Source organism: Phocoena phocoena, chromosome 1 (assembly GCF_963924675.1).
Source record: "Phocoena phocoena chromosome 1, mPhoPho1.1, whole genome shotgun sequence".
Lineage (NCBI taxonomy): Eukaryota > Metazoa > Chordata > Mammalia > Artiodactyla > Phocoenidae > Phocoena > Phocoena phocoena.
Window position 1 is genome coordinate 35,343,057 of NC_089219.1, and position 22,340 is coordinate 35,365,396.

General features: G+C 50.0%; 1 protein-coding gene across 1 annotated transcript in view; it reads left to right on the forward strand.

The window, feature by feature from the left end:
- The window catches only part of CFAP57 (cilia and flagella associated protein 57), a 77,502-nt gene extending 61,397 nt beyond the window's left edge, over positions 1-16,105 (forward strand). Inside the window, exons 18-22 of the mRNA XM_065889203.1 lie at positions 385-501; positions 1,823-1,957; positions 2,039-2,182; positions 9,731-9,863; positions 15,891-16,105. Of these exons, the coding sequence (XP_065745275.1) occupies positions 385-501; positions 1,823-1,957; positions 2,039-2,182; positions 9,731-9,863; positions 15,891-16,105 (744 nt within the window). The remainder of the gene's footprint in view (positions 1-384; positions 502-1,822; positions 1,958-2,038; positions 2,183-9,730; positions 9,864-15,890) is intronic.
- Positions 16,106-22,340: the final 6,235 nt, after the last annotated feature.

Here is a 22,340-nt window from a genome sequence, read left to right on the forward strand (position 1 = left end):
TGCATATATCTTTTCAAATTAGTGTTTTTGCATTCTTTGGATAAATACACAGAAGTGGGATAGCTGGATCCTCTGTTATACAGCTATTCTTAATTTTTTGAGGACTCTCCGTACTGTTCTCCATAGTGGCTGCACCAATTTACATTCCAACCAATAGTGCACAAGAATTTCCTTTTCTCCACATCTTCTCTAACCCTTATTATTTCTTGCCTTTTTGATAATAGCCATTCTAACAGGCAGGAGGTGATATCTCATTGTGGTTTTGATTTCCCTTTCCCTAATAATTAGTGACGTTGAACATCTTTTCATGTGCCCATTGGCCATCTGCATGTCTTCCTTGGCTTACTTTCTTATTCTTGACTCTTTTTCCCCTGTTGTCTGTAGATGGAAACTGAACTGGAGCATTTCCATAAGCAGAACACACAGCTGGAGCTGAACATCACAGAATTGTGGCAGAAATTAAGAGCTACTGATCAGGAGATGCACAGAGAGAGACAAAAGGTGTGAGGATTTTCAAAGTCTGGCAGCTCTTGGATTCAGGAGCTGGTGCCTGTCTGCAACGGGCAGCTGGCTTTCAAGAGACAGAGCCAGCCCGTAGCTAAGATACACCCATTTTAACTCGCATTCTTTACTTGTTCACAGCCCTGCCCTATTTCAGGCTCATGTAAATTTACGTGACTGAATCCATCTGAGACTATAAAATGACTTTGAGTATAGTGATCAAGGAGGTGGGAAGCCAGTGTTATAGGAACGCTCACAACATTGGCTTGTGTGGCCTGGGAAGGAACATGTTCAGAGAGATCATCTGTAGTCGGTGGTTAAAGGCTTGACTGCCAAAACAATACTGAGCTAAGAGGACCTCAGAAATCGCCTATTCCGGTCTCTCTATGTAATAAACAAGGAAAGCAAGGTCAGAGAGATTAGGAAGTTAGAAACCTCACCCAGCACCCACAGCTAGTGAGCACATACAGAGCCAGGGCTGGGAACCCAGTCTTCTGGTCCTGGGCCCGGAGTTGGCTGCACCCTCACCCCCTGGCACAGAGCACCTCGTAATGTTGGTAGAATCAGATTGAATTTTTCCACCCCTCACATTAAGGATTGACTCTGTACTAGGTAATGCTAGAAGCTGCAGAGCTATCAACGTGAACTGATACAGATCCTGCCCTTCACAAACTGACAGGTGATTTGTGGCATGTGCATAGTAATTATCAGCCAGCCAAGGCTGAAAATTATGGAACGTGAATAAAGAGCTGTGAGAGTGAAGAAAACGGAGAGTCTCTCTAGGTCAGGGGTAGGGGAAGATGGGTATCTGAGAAAGCATGATGGAAGAGGGAGGACGTAGCCCAAGCTTGCAGATGAACCAGTCTGCTCAATTTTGTCATTATCTTCCCTACCCACTCACAGCAGCCCTCAGGAAGGAGAAACACTGGATGAGCTAACAAAGGGGCAGGGAAGCCCTGGCGCAGGGATCTGCAAGAGAGAATCGATGCTCTCCATCTTGGCTCCGAAAGGAGTAGGTGACCACTTGCGCCTCTTTTAGCCTTTTAAGGCCTGTGGTCCTGGAAGGAATCTAGAGCCAATAAAGGACTCAGTGTGTGCTGCCTCCTAAAAATGCACCTGTTCAGGCCAGGGACACAGGAGTTTTAGGGCCTCTCCCTCTGGGCTAGGTGCCCATCTAGGCCTCTGGGCCCTGTGTGGCCCCTGGTGGTCAACGGTGAAGTCCTAGATGAGGTGTCTCTTGTCCCTTTAAGCAGTCACAAGGCTGCAGCCCCTGACCCTGGAGAGTCCCTATGGGGCTAGAAGTAAATGCCTCTGCTTGCAGGAGCGGAACTTGGAGGCGCTGGTCAAACAGTTTAAGACGGACCTTCACAACTGTGTGGCGTACATCCAAGAACCCCGGCAGCTGAAGGAGAAGTTTCGCGCTCTCTTTGAGAAGTACGTGCAGCGAGCAGACATGGTGAGCTCTGCCTCCCTTTCCGCCCTCCCCTGCCCTCCAGGCTCTCCCCTCCCTGACGGTGAGCCCCTCCTGCCCCATCAGGTAGAGATCACAGGGCTGAACTCGGACCTGCAGCAGGAGTACAGCCGTCAGCGGGAGCACCTGGAGAGGAGCCTGGCCACCCTCAAGAAGAAGGTGGTCAAGGAGAGTGAGCTACACCGCGCAGATTACGTCCGCATCATGCAGGTACCTGCGCGCGCCCCTCGGCTCCCTCGAGGCTGGGCCGTCCGAGACAAGAGAGCCTGTCAAGGGCCCCTCCAAGACCACTGTCCTCAGGGTTCCCCAAATGTCCAAGGAACCCACTAGCTTTCTCCAAAGCTCCTTCTTTGACCTGTCTCCTCTGTCCCCCCCAGAGCTCATCCTGGCGGTGACCATGGCCCAGAGGCCCGCCAAGGAGGTTTTCTAGGCACTTCCGTGCCCACTCCTGCCCCTCCAAGGTTCGTTCATTTCTGCCCCATCTCACTTCACCAGCCACCCGTTTCTTTTTTCTACTCGCATCTTTATCCAAAGCACTCCTGCATCCTGCCTCACTCCTCTCCTTGACCCCTGTCCCCTCTGGACTCTGGCCACGTGACTTTAGCTCTCCCAGTTACTCTCTTCCTTCTCCTCTTTTCTGTTTCCAGCTTCTGTTTCACCTTACTTTGTTTTGCTGCTTTTTATTCTGCTACCTGTTATCACATGGTCCCTGCTGGCCAAGTTCTCTCCCGGGAACATGCCCGTCTCCTCCCACCTCCTCCGGCTCTTCTGGTGCCTCAGGTCCCTACTCTTATCTCTCGGGTCCAGAGCCAACCACACCCACCCTAAGTGTTGGCCTCCCCTCGCTTTAATGAGCTCTCTCCACACCCACCTCCCCGGACTCTTCCTAGGGCCGTTCAGAGAGCCTAACCCCATTACTGCCACCTCCACTTACACACTGTCAGACTCCCAGGCAGGGTTCTGCTGCCAATTTCTCTTTGGGTATCGGTCTCACCTGAGGCAGTTAATGTGAATTAATATCAGAAGAGAACGTCAGAATCACATTTATAAAGCATGTACCTTTTTATGTTCCTATTTCTTTAATGCTGTAATTAAAATGCTGGAATGGGGATGGGCTGCAGTTGGATTGAAACAAATCAGTTCTGAACACAGCTGGGCAGAGCACACTGCAATTCAGGCCAGCCCCAGGCACGGCAGGTCTCTTGCCACCTTACAACCAAGCCCCTGCTTAAAAGCAGCCCACACCATCAAGCAGCCCACGGCCCAGCTCCTGAGCCATGAAAGCAGTCAGAGGCCCAGAGATAGGAGTGGATTCAATTGCTGGGACCCTTAGGCGCCAGCAGCTGATACACAGGGCCATTGCTAAGGGTCTCAAGTGCTCCCGAGCATGGAGAGTCCCCGGGGGCACTGCAGTGCGGCCTGCGGGGCAGGGGGACCAGGGAGACTGTAGGAGTGGTTGTCAACCGGTGACATTGCTGAGCTCTCATCTGTGACTTGCCACCAGGGCACAGGCCTGAGGGGTCCTCCAAGGGCTGGGTCCCTCTCTCCATGCCAACCAGACTCCCAAAGCAAACGTCTATCCTAGGAGAAGAAGGAAAAGGAAAGAGAGTAAAGACCACAGCCTAGGTGAGGGTGTAAGCGTCAGCCTGCGGCTGCTCGGGACAGGCAGAAGGGCCTCTTTTGCTCCCCCCTTCCCCAGGGGCCACAGGCGCACTCCTGCTGGGCCAGGGTGAGAGTTGGGGTAGCGGGAGCAGAGGAGACCCAAGCAGGGCTTCTGCCCAACGCTACCACTCCCTGGTGGCTGGCAGAGGGAGCCATCAACAGGGAGAACCCCGGAGAGTGTTTGCTCAAGCAGCATTGTAAACCTGTGTGCTGCGGAGCCCTGTGGATGCACAGAAGTGCCACAGACAACTGCAGGGGGCCAGAGGGGGGTCAGGACGCAGGGCTCTGGGTTCCCAGCACCTGCTCGGCCAGGGAGACTCCTTGCTTATTGCGGTGGGCTCTGTGTAAGATTTTGTTTGGAAGACTTAAAAAAAGAAAAACTTTCAAAACTACCGTTCTGGATGATAAAAATTGTTTCCTTCTTTGGTCTTAAGGGACAGGCAAGGTGGCGGGCCTGGAGAGAAGAGCACAGTCCTATCTTTGTACAGACCCAGTTTACCCTCCTGCTGGCCAGTCTTGCTGGGGGAGGGGCGGGGGGGGGGGGCGGTCCTGAACTTGTCCAGGAGCTGCCTTCCTATCTGTAAGAGAGGAAGAAAACACCGACCTCAGCCAGTTACTGCAAGGATTGAGTGAGCTAACTAATGTCAAGCATTGGCCACTGGCCCTCTACAGAAAAGGTGCTCCAAAAATGCTATTTTCCTTCCCTTCTTCCGAGCAAAAGACTTACTCAAGAACCAAGGCAGGGCTTCCCTGGTGGCGCAGTGGTTGAGAATCTGCCTGCCAATGCAGGGGACACGGGTTCTGAGCCCTGGTCTGGGAAGATCCCACGTGCCGCAGAGCAACTAGGCCCGTGAGCCACAACTACTGAGCCTGTGCGTCTGGAGCTTGTGCTCCGCAACAAGAGAGGTCGCGACAGTGAGAGGCCCGCGCACCGCAATGAAGAGTGGTCCCCGCTCGCTGCAACTAGAGAAAGCCCTCGCACAGAAACGAAGACCCAATGCAGCCAAAAATAAATAAAATTAAAAAAAAAAAAAAAAAAAGAAACAAGGCAAAATCTAGTAGGAGAGCCTGAAAGGCCATCACAGCACAGACTGGGAGTGCCCATGGGCTTGAGTCACAGCAGACGGGACAGTACAGCTGATCCCAGGCCCCCCAGCTGGTGGCCCGGGGTGCCCATTGCTTTGGTGTGCGTTGGTAAGGAGCTAGCTGCATCTGCAGGTACCAGGGCCCTGACACTTAAGTCTCAAAAGGCTGAGGAAGGCTGGACCAGACATGGCATCTGAGAGAAACTTGTTAGAAAACACAGAAAATGTTCAGATAGGAGCACGGGGCCTCCTCGTTCATTCTCCATCATGACTGCCGATACTGAAAGAAGAGTTGCAATGGGATACAAACGTCTAGGACACGTACTTTATTCATTCAGGACACGTATTTTGCAGGCTTCTTACATGCCAAGCTGCGAGCTGGCCGTGCAGGATTCCCAGATTAATGTGATGGCTTGCCTACTCTCAGCAAGCTCACCTAGGGAACTTGAGCCAGACACAGAGAAGCACTGCTCCGTGCAGGGCATCCAGGGTGGTAAGCTCACCGGAGAGGGGGGCTTCAGCTAGGGGGCATGGCACTTGAGCTGGGCCTCGAAGGGTGAGTAGAGGGGGTCAGGGAGCAATGGGGGAAGAGCCTTCCAAGCCGAGGACACAACCTGAGAACAGTCAGAGAAGAGAGAGGCCTGTGGGGTGTTTGGGGACCCAGAAATCCCCCAACGTAACTTTATTGCAAAGCATGGGGGCAAGGAGGAAGGGCCCTTTGGAACGGTAGGTAGCTTAGGGTCACGTTGAAAGGGCTTTCCGTGTCACACAAGAAGCATGAAGTTTATTTTATAAGCTGGTGCCCCCTAAGGTTTCTTATGTAGGTAGGGGTGTTATCTGTTCCGGAAAGGTTACTTCAGTGGGCAGGGGGGAAAGACCAGTGGGGAAAGTTAAGTGGCAGGAAAACCCTTTCGAAGATGACTCCCATGTTAAAGGGAGATGACAGGCCTTGGGAGAGGCAAGTTGTGATGTCAGAAGATGTTTCAGAGTAGAGGTGATGAATAGAAGTGGGTGGTTAGATGTGAGAGGAAGGCTGAAAGAGGAGTGGAGAAATGGTTCACTTGTGCAGTTAGGCAGATGGCGATCCCACCAACTGTGGGCTCCGGAAAGACGCCACTGAGTGGGGCTCCCAAGTTATCGGAATAAATCCGTTGCCTGCTTTTTCCACACTAACCAGACCCTGCTGTATTCTTAAAGCTGTCAACTCAAGGTAGGCCAGCAGGGGGTGCTCTAGGCATTTCCTTTCTGCGCCCTTCTCCCTCGGAGTCTGAAGTTCAGTCAGCAGGTTCCCGTGTGAGGCTCTCTGGCATTGCCCTCAACCAAAGGCAGTCCTGGACAGCTTGGCATAGCCTCTTTGTTCAGAAGCCTTTCTGTATAAACAGACCTTAGTATCCCCGAGCCATCCTCTCTCACATGCCCCAAGCCCTGGCGCTCGATGGACCCAGGTCAGATCTTCCCTGCAGAGGAGCTGGCTGGGGGTCTGGAGGATCAGAGGGGCCTTTGTAGGCCATTCTGACCAAGGGGGGATCAAGAACAGAAAAGCTCAGCAAACCTGCTGCATTCACGTTTTGACTTCACAAAACTACCCAAGGCACTTACAGTCGACCTCAGTGTGGCCTCTGGACTCCTCAGAACACGGACCACCCCAGAAAGCCCTCTTAAGGCAGCCCCACTTGTACTTTTCAGGGGCTCCCTCGGCCTCCATACCATGTGAGGTGTTGACAGAGGTGACGTACAGCAGAGGTGAGAGTGGAGTCTGGGAGGCAGCAGTCAGAGGCATCAAGGCACCTGGGGGCGGACGCCACCAGGTTCGAATCCCAGCTCTGCCACCCATGCACGGCCTCGGCTTCCTCATAGGCCGCTGAATCCCATGATACCTTCCTCCTGAGGTGGTTGTAGGGATTAAACGAGGTTGGGTATGCAAAGTGTCTGACACAGTGCAGGAATCCAGTCCACCCTTGGAGTTGTTATCTTGTTATTATCATCGTCATCAAGCATTTGGCGGCTCAGACCCTGCTTGCTCCCTCTTGGCTCGGGGCCTGAAACACTCTTCCCTGCACCGCCCCTCCCCCAGGCTCCACAGGGAGGCTTCCTCATGTGACCGCCCTGCGGGGCATCTCTCTGCACTGGATCCAAGCTGGCCTCCCACGTCTGGCACAATAAGCACCTAATAGGGTTTCTGTTTTTATGAATGAACCAACGGAGCAGAGGAATCGGGCTGCATTGAGTCCTGGGCCTCAATCACACTCTAGTGAGGCCTGAGTCGTGTTCTGGAGACATGTCTTAGGTGACCAGCCTCGTGAAGTTGTCCAGGGCTGGCAGTGGCATCAGAAACATGCATATCAAAAGGTACCAGGAGCCTGAATTCCCAATCATGGCGACAGGGTTGTCAGGGTGGAGAGAATGGTGGGGGCTCCACGTGGGGCCATTACAGTAGTAGAGGTGAAAGATGCTGAGAGCTGGTTATGAATGAACATGAGATTCAGTTCAGACACAAAGTCGACAGGATTGAGTGACAAAATGAATGGAGGTTGACCGGGAAGAAGTTTCTGGAGAGAACTGGAGAAATGGCACTTTCAGTCTCTAATCTTTATTCTGATTACGATTATTTTATTGAATGAAGCAGGGGAAGTGAACCTAAGTGATGCCAGCTAAGAGGAGGAGTGGAGAGAGCCCCTGAGTGGGCTGGTGTGCCCAGGAGTTCCCTGTGGCTCTCCTAAGACTCCCTTCTGGCTGGTCTCCCCTGCTCAACATTTACCCCCTGGTTTGTAATTCACTGGTTTACAGGATTCGTCTTATTCAACTTGGTATCCACTGTGCTAGTTACTCATTTGCTTATCCCTTCCACAAATATTTATTGAGCACCTCTTACAGGCCAGGCAGAGTCCAAGGTCTTAGAATCCAATAAATACGCACTTAAGTGATTATGTCATGATATAAAGTCAGCATGGAGAAATTCCAGGGGGAGGAAACAGAGCATCAGGAAAGAAAATGTGGGCTATGCATCACCAAGGCCTGGGCTGGTTAAAAGGGTAAAAAATCAGAAGGAGAAAACCTGCTGACTTTATAGAAAAACAGGCACAAAGCTGAGCCTGCGAATGAGGGACTGGTAATAATTGGGCATTTCATCCAATGAGGGACTGGTAGTAATTGGGCATTTCATCCAATGTGGGACTGGTAATAATTGGGCATTTCATCCAATGTGGGACTGGTAATAATTGGGCATTTCATCCAATGTGGGACTGGTAATAATTGGGCATTTCATCCAGAGAACATTTTTTTTTTAATGAGGAAGAGTGAAATTAAGTGAAATACCAAAAATCTGAAGGTAGATCTGATCTGCCTAATTAAAAAGGCTCTGGAGGGAAGGATTATCGGGGTGTCTGCAGTTCACATTCCCATGACAGAGAAGGCTTGTCCTGCTCGCTGACAGCAGTGCTTGGGATCACCCTGTCCTCTGGGCTCAGACTCCACACTCACCACCCCAGAGCCAGTGTCCCAAGGGGAAGCACAGTTTGTTTCCAGCACAGGTTCGTCTTATGTAGATTTGGTCCGTGTTTGCCTTTGTTGGTACTCAGACCCTCGAGGGCCTTGCTACTACCCACAGCAGCATCTCCTGGGACCTGGTTAGAAATGCAGAATCTCAGGAGCAGCTCCAGGCCTGCTGAGTCAGAAGCCACATTTAAACAGGATCCTCAGGCGATTCCTGCACAGTCCTATGAGAGGTGCTGTGGCGGACGTGCTGAGTACTGAGGCCGTGGGCTCCAAGAGCAGAGCGGTCCATGGTGAGAGGGACGCCTCCCTTGGGGCTCCTGTGCTGAGTGTGAAAAGGAAGGCAAGGCAAGAGAGAAGAGACTGCTTGGTCCCAGAGCGCAGAGCCCCTCCACCTGGCCTGCAGCAGGCTCTGCCCTGCATGCCTCTCTACTCCTCTCACCTCGTATTCCCGTGACACAGAACTGCTGCAGGTCACCCCACACACCTGCTGTGTCATTCTGTGCCTTTCTCCTGCCATTCCAGTTATCTGGGACCCCCTTTACCCTCTCCTTGCTAACTCTGTCAAGCCTCAGCCCAGGGGTCAGTTCCTAGGAATCCACCCTGGTCATTCAGGCAGAGCCAAGTGCCTTTCCTCTGTGTCCCACTCCTCCATCCCAGCAAGGTGGCCACCTCACTAAAGTGTGCCCAGACCCCTCACTAAACCCTAAACTCCTCAAGAACAGAGGCCAAGTCTTACTTTCTCTATATATACACCTCAGGATCAGCACAGTGCCTGGCACAAAATAAGTACTCAATAAATATTGGATGGATGGATGGATATTCATCAAACACCAACGAGAGAAGTGAACTTCCAGTGGATGTAGCAAATGTTAATTATCCATTTACTTTTCTTTATTCCTCAGTAAACTGTATGCTGCTGAGAGCAGAAACCATGTCTTATTTCTGTCTGCATCCAGGGGATGCAGCAGATACCACATAAATGTAGGTTCAACAAATGAATGGAAAAAAAACAAAGTGTAGCACAGTACTTAAGAGCTCAGAGCTCTGGAGCCAGACTGGGTCAGAATCCTGGCTCTGCCGCTTGCTATCTATGTAATTTGGGTAAGTTACATCACCTCTCTGTGCCTCAGTTTTCTCTACTTTAAAACCGTGGTTGTAATAGAACCTATGCATAGGGTTATTATGAAACTTCAATGCATTAAGTTCATGAAAAGTGCTTAGAAAAGCATTGTTGTTGCTACGGATGGGAAGAGCCTGGATGGATGGGAATGGTGCACACTGCCTGTAGCTAACTTTGCCAGAGTCCACCTGAAGGTAAGTCAGCTGGTACCTCAAGAGGCTGATCCATGAGCCAGGATAAAGACTCATGCCACAGTAGAGGCACCAGAGACATAATCTGGGTCCAGGACCAACCCTGACTCTTCCCCACACCCTTAGCCCCAGAGGCCAGAGCAGGTCCTGTGCCCACTGACCACTTATCCATCTACACTCACTCTCTCCTCCTCCTTCTCTATAGGAAAATGTCTCCCTGATCAAGGAGATTAATGAGCTCCGCAGAGAGCTGAAGTTAACCCGCTCCCAAGTCTATGACCTTGAAGCAGCCCTGAAACTGACCAAGAAAATTCAACCACAAGACGTTCCAGAGACAGGTATTGTCACCAGTGGTCAAGAAAGATGGGCACTGGGATCCAGGGACCAATGGCAGCCACAAGCAGCTCTCCTTTTGGCTTTCAAAGCTGCCTCTCCTGAGTTTCCTCCTGTATCAGCTCACATCCACCCTATGGCCTGCTGGGCACCTCTGCATGCCACGCGCCTGCTCTTCAAAGGATTTGTGAGGACCCTACCACATTCAAACACTTGCAAGTCCAGAATTCTTGGGGTTAGCAAAGGTTTCAGAATTCAGAATCTTTCACATCTTAGGAAGAACATACTATATATACTGTCTGGGGCAGTGCCCTGAAATCAAACACATTAGTATTTCTGTAGTGAAACATATGAATATTCGCACTAAACTTCATGAATTTTAAAATGATTTCCATTTTTAAAGCTTTTTGCATTTTACAATTGTGGATCAAGGATTGTGGACCTGTATGATGAAAATAAAGGCAAAAATAAGGACCAGAAACAATTTAAAGGGAGAGGGGAAAGAATTACATTAAAACTATTAAATGAGTTAGTTATTGCAGTTATAAAATTCCTCTGAATTTCTGATAGCCAAGACGAAAAGGGAAAAAATATGATGGTTTACATAGCTCTCATATGGGGAAAGGAAGTTTTTTTCTGGAGGAACAAACCTTTCCCTGGTACTAAGTTCTGTGAGAAACTAAATACATGGAGCCTTACAAAAGGGATATTGGGGGCTTCCCTGGTGGCGCAGTGGTTGAGAGCCCGCCTGCCAATGCAAGGCACACGGGTTCGTGCCCTGGTCCGGGAAGATCCCACATGCCGCGGAGCAGCTAGGCCCGTGAGCCATGGCCGCTGAGCCTGCGCGTCCAGAGCCTGTGCTCCGCAACAGGAGAGGCCACAGCAGTGAGAGGCCCGTGTACTGCAAAAAAAAAAAAAAAAAAAGAAAGAAAAAGAAAAAAGGGATATTGAACAACGTAATTGACAGTCTTTAACTGTAGGTTTTCAGACAATAAAAAAACATTCTTCAGGTGTCCATTTCTTATCTGGACAGTCAATAAAAAAACAAGAGCATAAGGTATTACTGTGGGAAATTAAGCCAACATAGTTCAAGTATATTGTTTTCTGGTGGTTTACCTTCAGGACTAAAGCTTAGAAACCCTAATGAACTGAAACATTCCACAGCTGTGGACTGGGTCGTTCAACTATCACCACCTCAGGTACTGTGGTTATGCAAGGTATTATCATTGGCGGAGGGTAGCTGAAGGATACACAGGAACTCTCTGCACTATTTTCATAACTGTTTGTGAGTCTTGAACTGTTACAAATTTTATATATATATATATATATATATATTATATATATATATAATTGTTGTCTCATACGCCATTGTCGTTAGAGTTGAAGTTGAGAGGGTGAACTCTGTAAGTAGTACCCGAAGAACAATATTAACTCTGAAGAACTGACATAAGAGCACAGCATGTGTTAAAAAGACTGAGAACTTGGGGGCTTCCCTGGCGGCCCAGTGGTTAAGACTCTGCGCTTTCACTGCCGAGGGCCAGGGTTCAATCCCTGGTCGGGGAACTAAGATCCCACAAGACGCGTGGCACAGCCAAATAAATAAATTAATTTAATTTAATTAATCAATCTGTTAAAAAAAAAAAGACAGAACTTGACTTCTTGGAGGTGAAACCATCTTCAGTTGGAGGTGAAGCATAGATGTGTCTGTGAACAATCACAAAACTTCTCTTTTAAAAAATTATTTCAAATATGCCCCAGCGGCCTAGCAAATAACCCGTCGAGACCTCCTCAGGATGCTGTATGATATAGCCAGGTTCTTCTTATTACTGTGTTGGAAACTATCAGGCATAGACAAAAATTGAGAGAAATTCTAATGAATCCCCATGAATTCATTCCCTGACTTGAACAACGGTCGCTCTTGTTTCATCGCTATCGCCACGCCCCCCCCCGCCCCAATTATTCCCTCCTATACCCATAGCAGATTATTCTGAAGCAAACCAAATATCATGCCACTTGTGTCATAGAGCTTTACTCAAGGGAGGTTTCATCAGTAGTGGCTGAAGACAGGTATTACCAATTGTCTGCCTTGATCATGAAGAACCTAAGTCTGGCTTAGGACCAGCAAATGGAAAGACATCTTTTGTTCATGGACTGGAAGATTTATTAAAATGTCAATACTATCTAAAGTGATCTACACATTCAATGTAATCCCTATCAAAATCCCAATGACATTTTTTTGCAGAAATAGAACATCCATTCTAAAATTCATTGGGAGTTTCAAGGTACCCCAAATAGCCAAAACTCTTGAAAAAGAACAAAGTTGGAGGCCTCACACTTCCTATTTCAAAATTTACAGCAAAGCTATAGTAATCAAAACAGTATGGTACTGGCATAAATATAGACATATAGACCAATGGAATAGAATACAGAGCCCAGAAATAAACACTCACATATATGGTCAAATGATTTTCAATGTGGGTGTCAAGACTATTCAATGAGGAAAGGACAATCTTTTCAACAAATGGTACTGGGAAAACTGGATACCCACATGCAAAGGAATGAAGTTGGACCCTTACCTTACATCATATACAAAATTTAACTCAAAGTGGACCAAAGACTTAAACATAAGAGCTAAAACTATAAAACTCATAGAAGAAAATATAGGGGGAAACTTCATTGTATTAGATTTTGCAATGATTTCTTAGATATGACATCAAAATACAGACAACAAAAAGAAAGTAGATAAATTGGACTACATCCAAATTTAAAGCTTTTGTGCATCAAAGAACACTATCGAAAAGTGTGAAAAGGCAACCTATGGTATGGGAGAAGATATTTGAAAATCACATATCTGATAAAGGGTTGACATCCAGAATATATAAGGAACTCTTACAACTTAACTACAACAACAACAACAAAAATTTTTTTAATAAGCAAAGGACTTGAATAGACATTTCTCCAAAGAAAATATACAGATGCCTGTAATAAATACATGAAAAAAGCTGGCGGGGAGGTAAACAGAAACTAGGCAGAGGCGAGTGATGCAGGCCCAAGAAGGTGGATGGGCTGGTAGGCTTTTGTGTGCTATACCTTCCCAGGGGTGCTACTTTTCCCAGGGCTCCATGGCTAGGCCACAGCTTGACTGAGGAGATGGTTACCAGGGACAACCAGTAGCAGAAGGTGGATGAAGGGTCAAGACCTAGAAAAGAGAAGAAATCAAGAGCCTAGAAAGATCAAGAGTCTAGAAATTGCAGTAAAGGAGAAGAGGCAAGGAGCAAAGGCAGACAGAGAAGGATCCAGACTTCTCCTGGGAAGGATGGGATAAGTTGAGTACTCTGAATGCTGGCCCCATCAGGTCAATTAGAGGCCAAGGCAAGCTGGCCACTGGCCACTGCTGACCACTTCCTCTTTAAAATACTCTCTTCCTTGGCCACCATCATCTGTTCTTTTCTAGTTTTTCCTCCAGGGAAGGGGCTGGCAGCAGATAGAAAAGAGACCCCTCTTCCACTGAGAGAAGATTGACTGTGGTGAGGGAGTTGGGGACACCATTCCTCAGTGAAGAGGCTGGCAATGTCATCCATTAAGAGAAGAGGAGAGGATGGATTTGGCAATAACTTCTTGGATATGATATCAAAAGCACAGGCAACAAAAGAAAATATATAATAAATTAGACTGTCAAAATTTAAAACTTCTGTGCATCAAAGAACACAATCAACAGAGTGAAAAGGCAACCTAGGGAATGAGAGAAATCATACAGCTAATAAGGGGTCAATGTCCAGAATATATAAAGAACTCCTACAACTCCAAAACAAACAAACAAACCTGATTTAAAAATGGGCAAAGGACTATAGACACTTCTCCAAGAAGATACACAGATGTCCAAGAAGCACGTGAAAAATGCTCAGTATTACTAACAATTAGGGAAATGAAATCAAAGCCGCAATGAGATACTGCGTCACACTCATTAGGATGGCTACTATCAAAATAAACCAAACCAAAAAGAAAAAACAAAAACAAACAAAAAACCCAGAAAGTAACGAGTGTTGACAAGGGTCTGGAGAAATTGGAACCCTGGTGCACTGCTGATTGGAATGTAAAACAGTACAGCCACTATGGAAAACAGTAAGGTGTTTCCTCAAAAAATTAATAACAGAGTTACCATATGAACCAGAAATTGCATTTCTGGGTTTATACCCAAAAGAAGTGAAAGCAGGGTCTCAAAGAGGATATCTGTACACTCATGTTCATAGCAACATTATTCACAGTAGCCAAAAGGTGGAAGCAACCCAAATTTCCAACAATAGATGAATGGATAAACAAAATGCGGTCTATATATGCAATGAAATATTATTCAACCTTAAAAAGGAAGGAAATTCTGACATATGATACAACATAGATGAGCCTTAAGGACATTATGCTAAGCCAGACACAAAAGGACAAATACCGTGTGATTCCACTTATCTGAGATACCTAGAGTCATCAAATTCATAAAGACAGAACGCAGAATGGTGGCTACCAGGGGCTGGGGGTGGGGGGACTGGGGAGCTGTTTAATGGGGATGGGGTTTGAGTTTTTCGAGATGAGAAGAGTTCTGGAGATTAGTTGCACAACAATGTGAATGTACTTAACACTACTAAACCATGCACTTAAAAATGGTTAAGGGACTTCCTTGGTGGTCCGGTCGCTAAGACTCTGCGCTCCCAATGCAGGGGGCCCAGGTTCGATCCCTGGTCAGGGAACTAGATCCCACATGCCGCAACTAAGAGTTCTCATGCCGCAACTAAAGATCCCACATGTCGCAACTAAGAGTTCGCATGCCACAACTAAAGATCCCACGTGCCGCAACTAAGAGTTCGCATGCCACAACTAAAAGATCCCACACGCAGCAACGAAGATCCCGAGTGCTGCAACTAAGACCCGTGCGGCCAAATAAATAAATAAGTACATAAATTTTTTTTTTAATGGTTAAGTTAGTAAATGCTATATAGATTTTACCACAATTTTTTTTTCTAAGTAGGGCAGAGGAGTTGGAGTAAAGATTGAAGTTCCTAAGTGCTTCTGTGGGGAATGAGAGTTTGCTGACTATGGACATAAAGTCCGTCTGGGGTTGGAAACCAAGAACTTGAATCTCGTGTGTTACTTTTATCGGTAACGCACAGCAGGCCAGGTGTGAAAGTGGCGACCCTGGATGCTCAGATTATCTTGGATGTAGGCTGGGCAGGGTACCTGGGGCAGATGGATGAGGCATCTAGATGGGAGAAGAAACTCACTGTGGGTCAACCTGGTCAGAAAAGGAGTGAATCTAAGAGGAACCCATTTAGTAGGTAAAAAATGGAGTTGTCCAGGAAGATGAGGTCTAAATTCAGTCTAAGAAGAGGTGGATGGAGCACTAGAGTGAAAGATCCTGGGCGTGACAAGGGAGGGGAAGCCACAGAGTGGGTATGGGGCTGACATGCAGGCCAAACAATTAATGCTGAGAGTTTAGCCTCGTGAGGCTGGGAAGTGTGGTGAGCCGTGGACCTTCGTGGACACCAGCATCACCCAGGACAGCACTGAGACAGGAGGATGGCTGAGAGTCTCGAGGGGCGTCCCCAGGGAACATGAGTGAATGGCCACAGCAGGAGGGCTAGAGAGGGGTCTCCGGGAGCAGGTTTACGTGAGGAGGAGGACCGGCAGCTTGGAGGCCAACCCGGGTCAATAGAAGAGTGCCACTGTGCTTGGGGTGTGGGGACTGAGCAGCCGCCAGTGGAGGGGGCTCGGGGCAGGCACACTGCCGGGCTCAGGAGAGGGGCCGGGCTGAGGTCAGGTTTAGCATTTGCCTTATCGCTCCAAAGCATGTCTCTTCATTTCTCCTTCTCTGCTAGACAGTGAAATGGCTCATCTCCATCTCCCTAGCATCTGGGTTGGAGTGTCTACCCCATAGCAGGTGCTCCATAAATATGTGCGGGGATAGAGGTTAGAGGGGGAAGGGAGGATAAGCTTCGCAGCAGCCCAGTAACAGGCCCACACTAGTCCTGCTCTGTCCCCTACAGTGTCCCGCAAAGACTTACCAGGCTTGCCTCCCACCATGAGACTGAATGAGCAAGAAGAAACTGGGAGAATCATTGAGATGCAGCGCCTGGAGATCCAGCGCCTCAGAGACCAGATCCAAGAGCAGGAGCAGGTCCCAGGCTTCCACCCCTTCACTGGGATGCGGCTGCCTTCCCTCCTGGGGGCAGAAGCAGACTTAAAGCTGCAGACCAAGTGACCCACTCTGGTGAGCCGTCTCCAGCCACGCCGGAAGAAGCACGGTGCTCCCGTCCCCAGCCTGACTCTGGGCTGCAGCCCCTGCAGCCCTGACCACACCAGCCTCTCCCTCCTGCCCTGGGGAACCTGGGACACGGGCAGAATAAAGGTGTTCTCCCACAATCGCATCCAACTCTCTGCTTAGCCGGGGAGCTGGGGAGGGAGGAAGGGAAGAGGGACCCTGAGGCCCGGGGGGCTCCTGCTCACCCAAAGCCACCACTGCTAGTCCCTGTCCAGGCACAGGGCTGCCTGTCACTGCAGAGATCCCACGCCCCTCCCCACTCTTTTCTGGACCTCAAGGGCAGGGCTGCCTGTCGCTTCTGACCTGCCTTCTCCTCTGCCAGCCACGTCAGGACCAGACAAAGCCTCCTACGTTTTCTTCTTACTTATGAAACATAATGAGGTTTTCTGAGAATTTTCACAGCTGTGTGAAGGTGAGAGTAAAATCATGAACATGGCAAAGTTGGTAGAATTCCCCCACATCTTCCATTATCTGCAGACCCTGGTGTCAGGAATATAAGCAGAACTCTGCCCTTCTTTCTCTTACCTCCATGCCTCTCTAGACTTGTCATCCTCGGTCTGCAGGGCCCTGCCCTGCTCCTCCATTTCTGGGGGCCACCTCTTCCTCTAGACCCCATACTGGGTGGCCCAGCCACACATACCAGGAGAGGTGGTTTTTTATGCACTAAGAACCCAGATGTGCCTGTCTTCTCCCACTTGCAGAAGCCAGACACCCTTCTAATACCCAAATAACAAATATTAAGCCCCCGATCTCTCCTGGTGTGTCATGGAATCTCAGGGCTGAGATACAACCAGAGCTCGAGAAGGACTTGAACTAAGACCTGGGACATGGCTGGAACCCCCTCTCCCTCTCTTATTCTTGCCTCTCTATAGACCAGCCTCCCATTGCCAGTAAGTTGGCAGAAGGGGACCCTTAGCATCCCATGAGTAGATGCCCCAAGGCTGACATGGAGTCTCTAGTCTAACTTTAAATTGCCCAAGGAGAATATTTGGGGCCTAGCTTGAATCTGGAGCTCACCACTATCCAATCAACTGTACCCATAGGGGTGGGTCACAGGACAGAATGCTGGTTACTGGGGTTCATCCCTGTAGTGAAGTTGGTCATTGTGAGTGGAGCAGATATTCCAAAAGATGTCTGTCTGGGGCAGCTGTCAGTCATGGAACATGGGGTGGGGGCAGGGGACCTGGAGCCATTGAAGACCTGGTGTTGCACCTGTGCTTTAAGCCCTTTATTCTCCAACTGCCTTTCAGGGTGGCAAGGATGGGACCTCTTTCGCTCACCACCGTCTCCAGCACCTGCACAATCCCTGGTCCAGAGGAAGGAAACAGTAAATGTTTGCTGGATGAATTATATTACTTATCGCCCCCCCACCAACTATTTAGACTAAGTATTATTGTCCCCATTTTACAGATGAATAGACTGGGACACACGGAGGTTAAGCCATTTTTCTAAGGTTGCAGGGCTAGAGCTGGGACTGGGACCTTCAACGTCAATCTAGTTCCAAAACCAATATTCTCTCCACTGTTCATGCTTTCATTCACAAGCATTCCTTGAACACCTATTATATGCCAGGCCTGTTCTAGGAGCTAGGATGCATAAATCACTCCGTTCATGAAGCCTGTCTTCCAGGGCAGTAGACAGACAATATTCCAGACAGATAAGAATATATAGCATATTTGACAGCAACAAGTGCTAAGGAGAAACATGAGAGAATAAAGAAAATCAAAGGATGAAGGGCAGAGAGGTAGGAAGTAGGGGGAAGGCTGTGATTTTAGACACAGGAAGGAAGCCTCACTGAGGCGGTGACACTTGAGCACCTTCCTGAAGAAAGGTGAGGGAGGGAGCCATGTGGGAGGAAAGAGCTCCAGGCAGAGGGAACAGCCAGTGCAAAGGCTCTGAGGAAGCACAAGCAGAAGAGGGACAGCGAGGCGGGAGGTGAAGTCAGAGAAGGCCTTAGAGACTGTGGGAGGACTCTGGCTGTTTCTCTGGGTAAGACAGGCCATTGGAGGACTTTACCTGCTCTACCTTATAACAGGATCACTCTAGCTACCGGGTGGCGAATAGCCTGAGGTGGGAACTTGGCCGAAGCAGGGAGGCTGGGCTACAGGCTGGGCTACAGGCTGGGCTACAGCTCTCCCTTCTCCTGGGTCCTCCCACCATCTAACACAGGGGTCCCCAACCCCCAGGCCACATCCAAGGCCTGTTAGGAACCGGCCGCACAGCAGGAGGTGAGCAGTGGGAGAGCGAGCGAAGCCTCATCTGCTGCCCCCCACCGCCCCCCACCGCTCCCCACCGCCCCCCACCGCTCCCCACTGCTCCCCACCACCCCCCACCGCTCCCCATCGCTCCCCACCGCCCCCCACCACCCCCCACGGCTCCCCACCGCTCCCCACCGCTCCCCACCACTCCCCATCGCTCCCCATCGCTTGCATTACCGCCGGAACCATCCCCCACCCCACCCCTCAATCCGTGGAAAAATTGTCTTCCACGAAAGCAGTCCCTAGTGCCAAAAAGGTTGGGGACCGCTGTTCTAAGGGATCAGTTAGAATCCACACCTCAGGCTCTCTGCCCACTGCCACCTCCTCCCCCGCCTTCAGTACCGCCCAGCTGAGCTGCCTCAACAGCCTCTGCTTTGGGGACAGAGTCCAACAGCCCTGCGAGGAGCCTGCTGTCCACTTTAACTCCAAGTTATTCGATAAGACCCAGAATGAGAACAAAGTCTCACCCGATCAATGTTTTTTTTTTTTTTTTTTTTGCGGTACACAGGCCTCTCACTGTTGTGGCCTCTCCCCTTGCGGAGCACAGGCTCCGGACGCGCAGGCTCAGCGGCCATGGCTCACGGGCCCAGCCGCTCCGCGGTATGTGGGATCCTCCCGGACCGGGGCATGAACCCACGTACCCTGCATGGGCAGGTGGACTCCCAATCACTGCGCCACCAGGGAAGCCCCAATCAATGTTTAAACTGGAAGCTTTTAGGCTTTGTTCCCTCCATCCAAAAAATTCCCTTCAAACCCCCAAGGGAAGCCGGTGGAGGGCAGGGGGACGTGGATCTCATGACTTGCCCTGCCCAGCTCTATCCAGGACAGCTGGACATGGATGGGTCTGGCTGGGACCAGCCCCACCTTGGGACCAGGAGGAAAATAAATGTCAGAGGGACAAGAGGAATACAAAGCCACTGAGCCCTGCCAGGCCCTTTCTTCCCCGCTCACCCCAGGGCAGGGAACTCCTTTATAATGCTTTGCAAAGTGGCAAACCCACATGTTTGTCCCCAAGATCCAGCCTGCCCTAACCTTTCCTTGAGGGGAAGAACCACCTAGCAAGGGATCTGCAAGCCACACGTGGCGAGCTTTAGACATGTGGCTAGTCTGAGCTGAGACATACTGTAAGCATAAAATACACAGCGAATTTTCAAGACGAAATAAAAGACTGAAAGAGCTCAATCACCTGTGTATTAAAATGAAAATATTTGGGGCTTAAATTAAAATTTCACTGTATTAATTTCACCTGTTTCTCTTTCCTTTTTTCACATGATTATTAGACGATTTTACATTTTAAATTACATATGTGGCTCGTATTATATTTCTACTGGACCGTGCTGCTCTAGAGTTATGACCAGGCCCCCAGTCATCTCCACCGAGCAAAGCAAAGAGAAGCATGGACAGGTCCAGCAAAATTATTTTGTGAGTTGATAATGGAAAGATAACTTTGATTTTGTTTTTCTTGTCTATTTCATACACACCAAAAGGAGAGACAGCAGGAGGCATTAGAAGGGGTTCAATCCAGCCGACTATCAATTACCTCCAACTAGCCCCCCCACCCACCGCCGCCCATCGTGTAGTGTGTGGTGCCAGATTCACTTGTTAGAAGCAGAGCCCTGGCCATGTCCTCATTATACTTTGGAACCCTCCATGAGTACCTCAGATGAGTCCGAATGCCTCACCAAGGCATTCAAGGCCCTGTGCCACCTGAGCCAAACTTGCCTTTCCAGCTACACCTCACAAGCTCCCTGCATAGCCCCACATCTGGCAGTTCACAGTTCATTCATTCAACACATGTTTACTGAATACTTCCCATGTGCCAGGCACAGTGCTGGCTGCTGAGGTCACGAGGGTTAGCAAAACAGCCACTAAACCTGCACGCACTGGGAACCACACATCTAGTGGGGGATGACAGGTGAATAAATAGGGCAATCACAGCACATGCAGTAAGAGCAGTTGTAGAGAAAGCATGGGGGCCATAGGTGCCCCAAAGAGGAACCTGAACCAGCCTAGAGGTCAAGGAGGGCTTCCTGGAGGAGGTGACATCTCAGTTGAAGAAGTTGAGTTAGCCAGACCAAGGCTGGGGGTGGGGCGTGGTAAATATCCCAGGGAGAGAGAACTCTGAGTTCAAAAACCAAGCGGAAGGGCAGAGCAGTGCAGAGCATACAAAACTGAAAGACAGGCGTTCTGGCTGGAGGGCAGGGGCCAGGGGCAAACGACTGGCCTGCGGTGGATAGCAGGGGTTCTGTGAGCCTTATAAAGGAATATGGCATTTATCCCGAAGTGTTTATTCTGCAAGTGTTTTAAGCTAGGGAGCTCCTGTTTCCCACCTGAAAAGCCTTTACCCCCTCCTCCCTGTGCACTCAAATCCTGCCTCCTCAGGGGGACAAACCTCCCTTGGTCAGGCCCTTGAGGCTTTGAAGGAGAATGGGCAAGGGGCTTGTGGGGCTCCGGCCCAGGGGAAAGCGCCAAGGGATGGAGGTACTGGGGCTGGGTTTGGGGCTGAGGCAGGATTTGAGCTTGGATTCAGGATTTGGGGGCTGGATTCAGGAACATGGGTCAAGGTTGGGGCCAAGGATGAGGCTGCCATCTAAGATCTAACTTCAGCGTTTGGAGCTGAGGTTTCAGGCCAGATTTGGGGTTGGGATCTCGGGCTGGGACTGGAATTGGATTTAGAAATGGGGCTGGGGGGTCAGGGTTGGGATTTGAGATTCAGGGTTGGGGCTGAGATGTGGGGTAGGGGCCTCGGTTGGAGCTAGGAGTTCTAGTTAGAGTTTGAAGCTGCAGCTGGGGCTGGGGTTGGGTTTAAGGCTGGAACTAAAGCTAAATTGGGTTGGAGCTGGGGGATGGGCTCCGGCCCGGGCTCTGGGGCAGATGGACGACATTCCTACTGCTGCCCGGGTCTGGAAATTGTCTTCGTGCCCTAACAGCAAGGGACAGAAGCCCCTCCCTTCCCAGGAATGCCTCAGCCCAGCAGAAGGAGCAGCGCCACGTCAGCCAATCGTCTCAGGCCCTGCCTTGGAAACACCTGTTGATCCTCCCCCGCTACCCCCCACCCCCGCCTGAGCTCACCCAGGTGCAGGTCAGGCAGGTGAAGCGCCTCCCCGGAAACAGAGCTGGAGCGCCCCACCTGCCCGCCCTGCCTGCTCAGATCGGATCCAGCACCTCCAGGCTTCTTGTGAGTGCCCCGTGGTCCCCCCTACCCCCACCATTCACCGTCTCCCACTGGCTTTTCCCCTGAGAGCCTCCACCCCACCCCCAGCCTGGCTCCATGGTCCCGGCACACCTGTGCAAGCACTTTCAGACCCGTGAAGTCACAGCCCTGGGGAATGCTGGGACTGATTCCAGGGCCCCTCCCTCGGCCCCTCCCCCACCTCTCTTGGGGGCACCTGCAGCTGCCCGTCCTACCTCGTGTGCGGGGCAACCCCTGCTGAGGGATCGTGGAGGACGGATACCTTATCAGAGGTGTAACCCACGTACAGCCATGAAGTCATAGTCCCGAATGATCCAGGACCTGCGTCCTATATATAAAGCAGGAGTCCCGTCCTAAGCGGGAGGAGAGAATGTTGTGTTCTTTTATTCAGAAAGCATGCTCTGGGCATCTAAGCATGCTCTGGGCATCTATTCCCATTGGAATTCTGACCTGGAGATTTTAATGCCCCCACCCCTCAAGATAAAAGTTATCATCCTCACTTTTCAGATAAGGGTCCTGAGCTCCAAGAGGTGAACTTACTGGGGGCTTCTCTGACCTCCCCCAAGCCCCTCTTCTGACTAACCCACAGCCAGCACTCATCACAGGAACACACCTGCTATAAACTGGGGCTCCCTGAGGGCAGGGGCCGGGCTGCTATACTTTGCCCAGTGGGAGTCATGCTGACTGGCCTCTGGAGGATGTGTTCAATGAGGAACCACTGCGA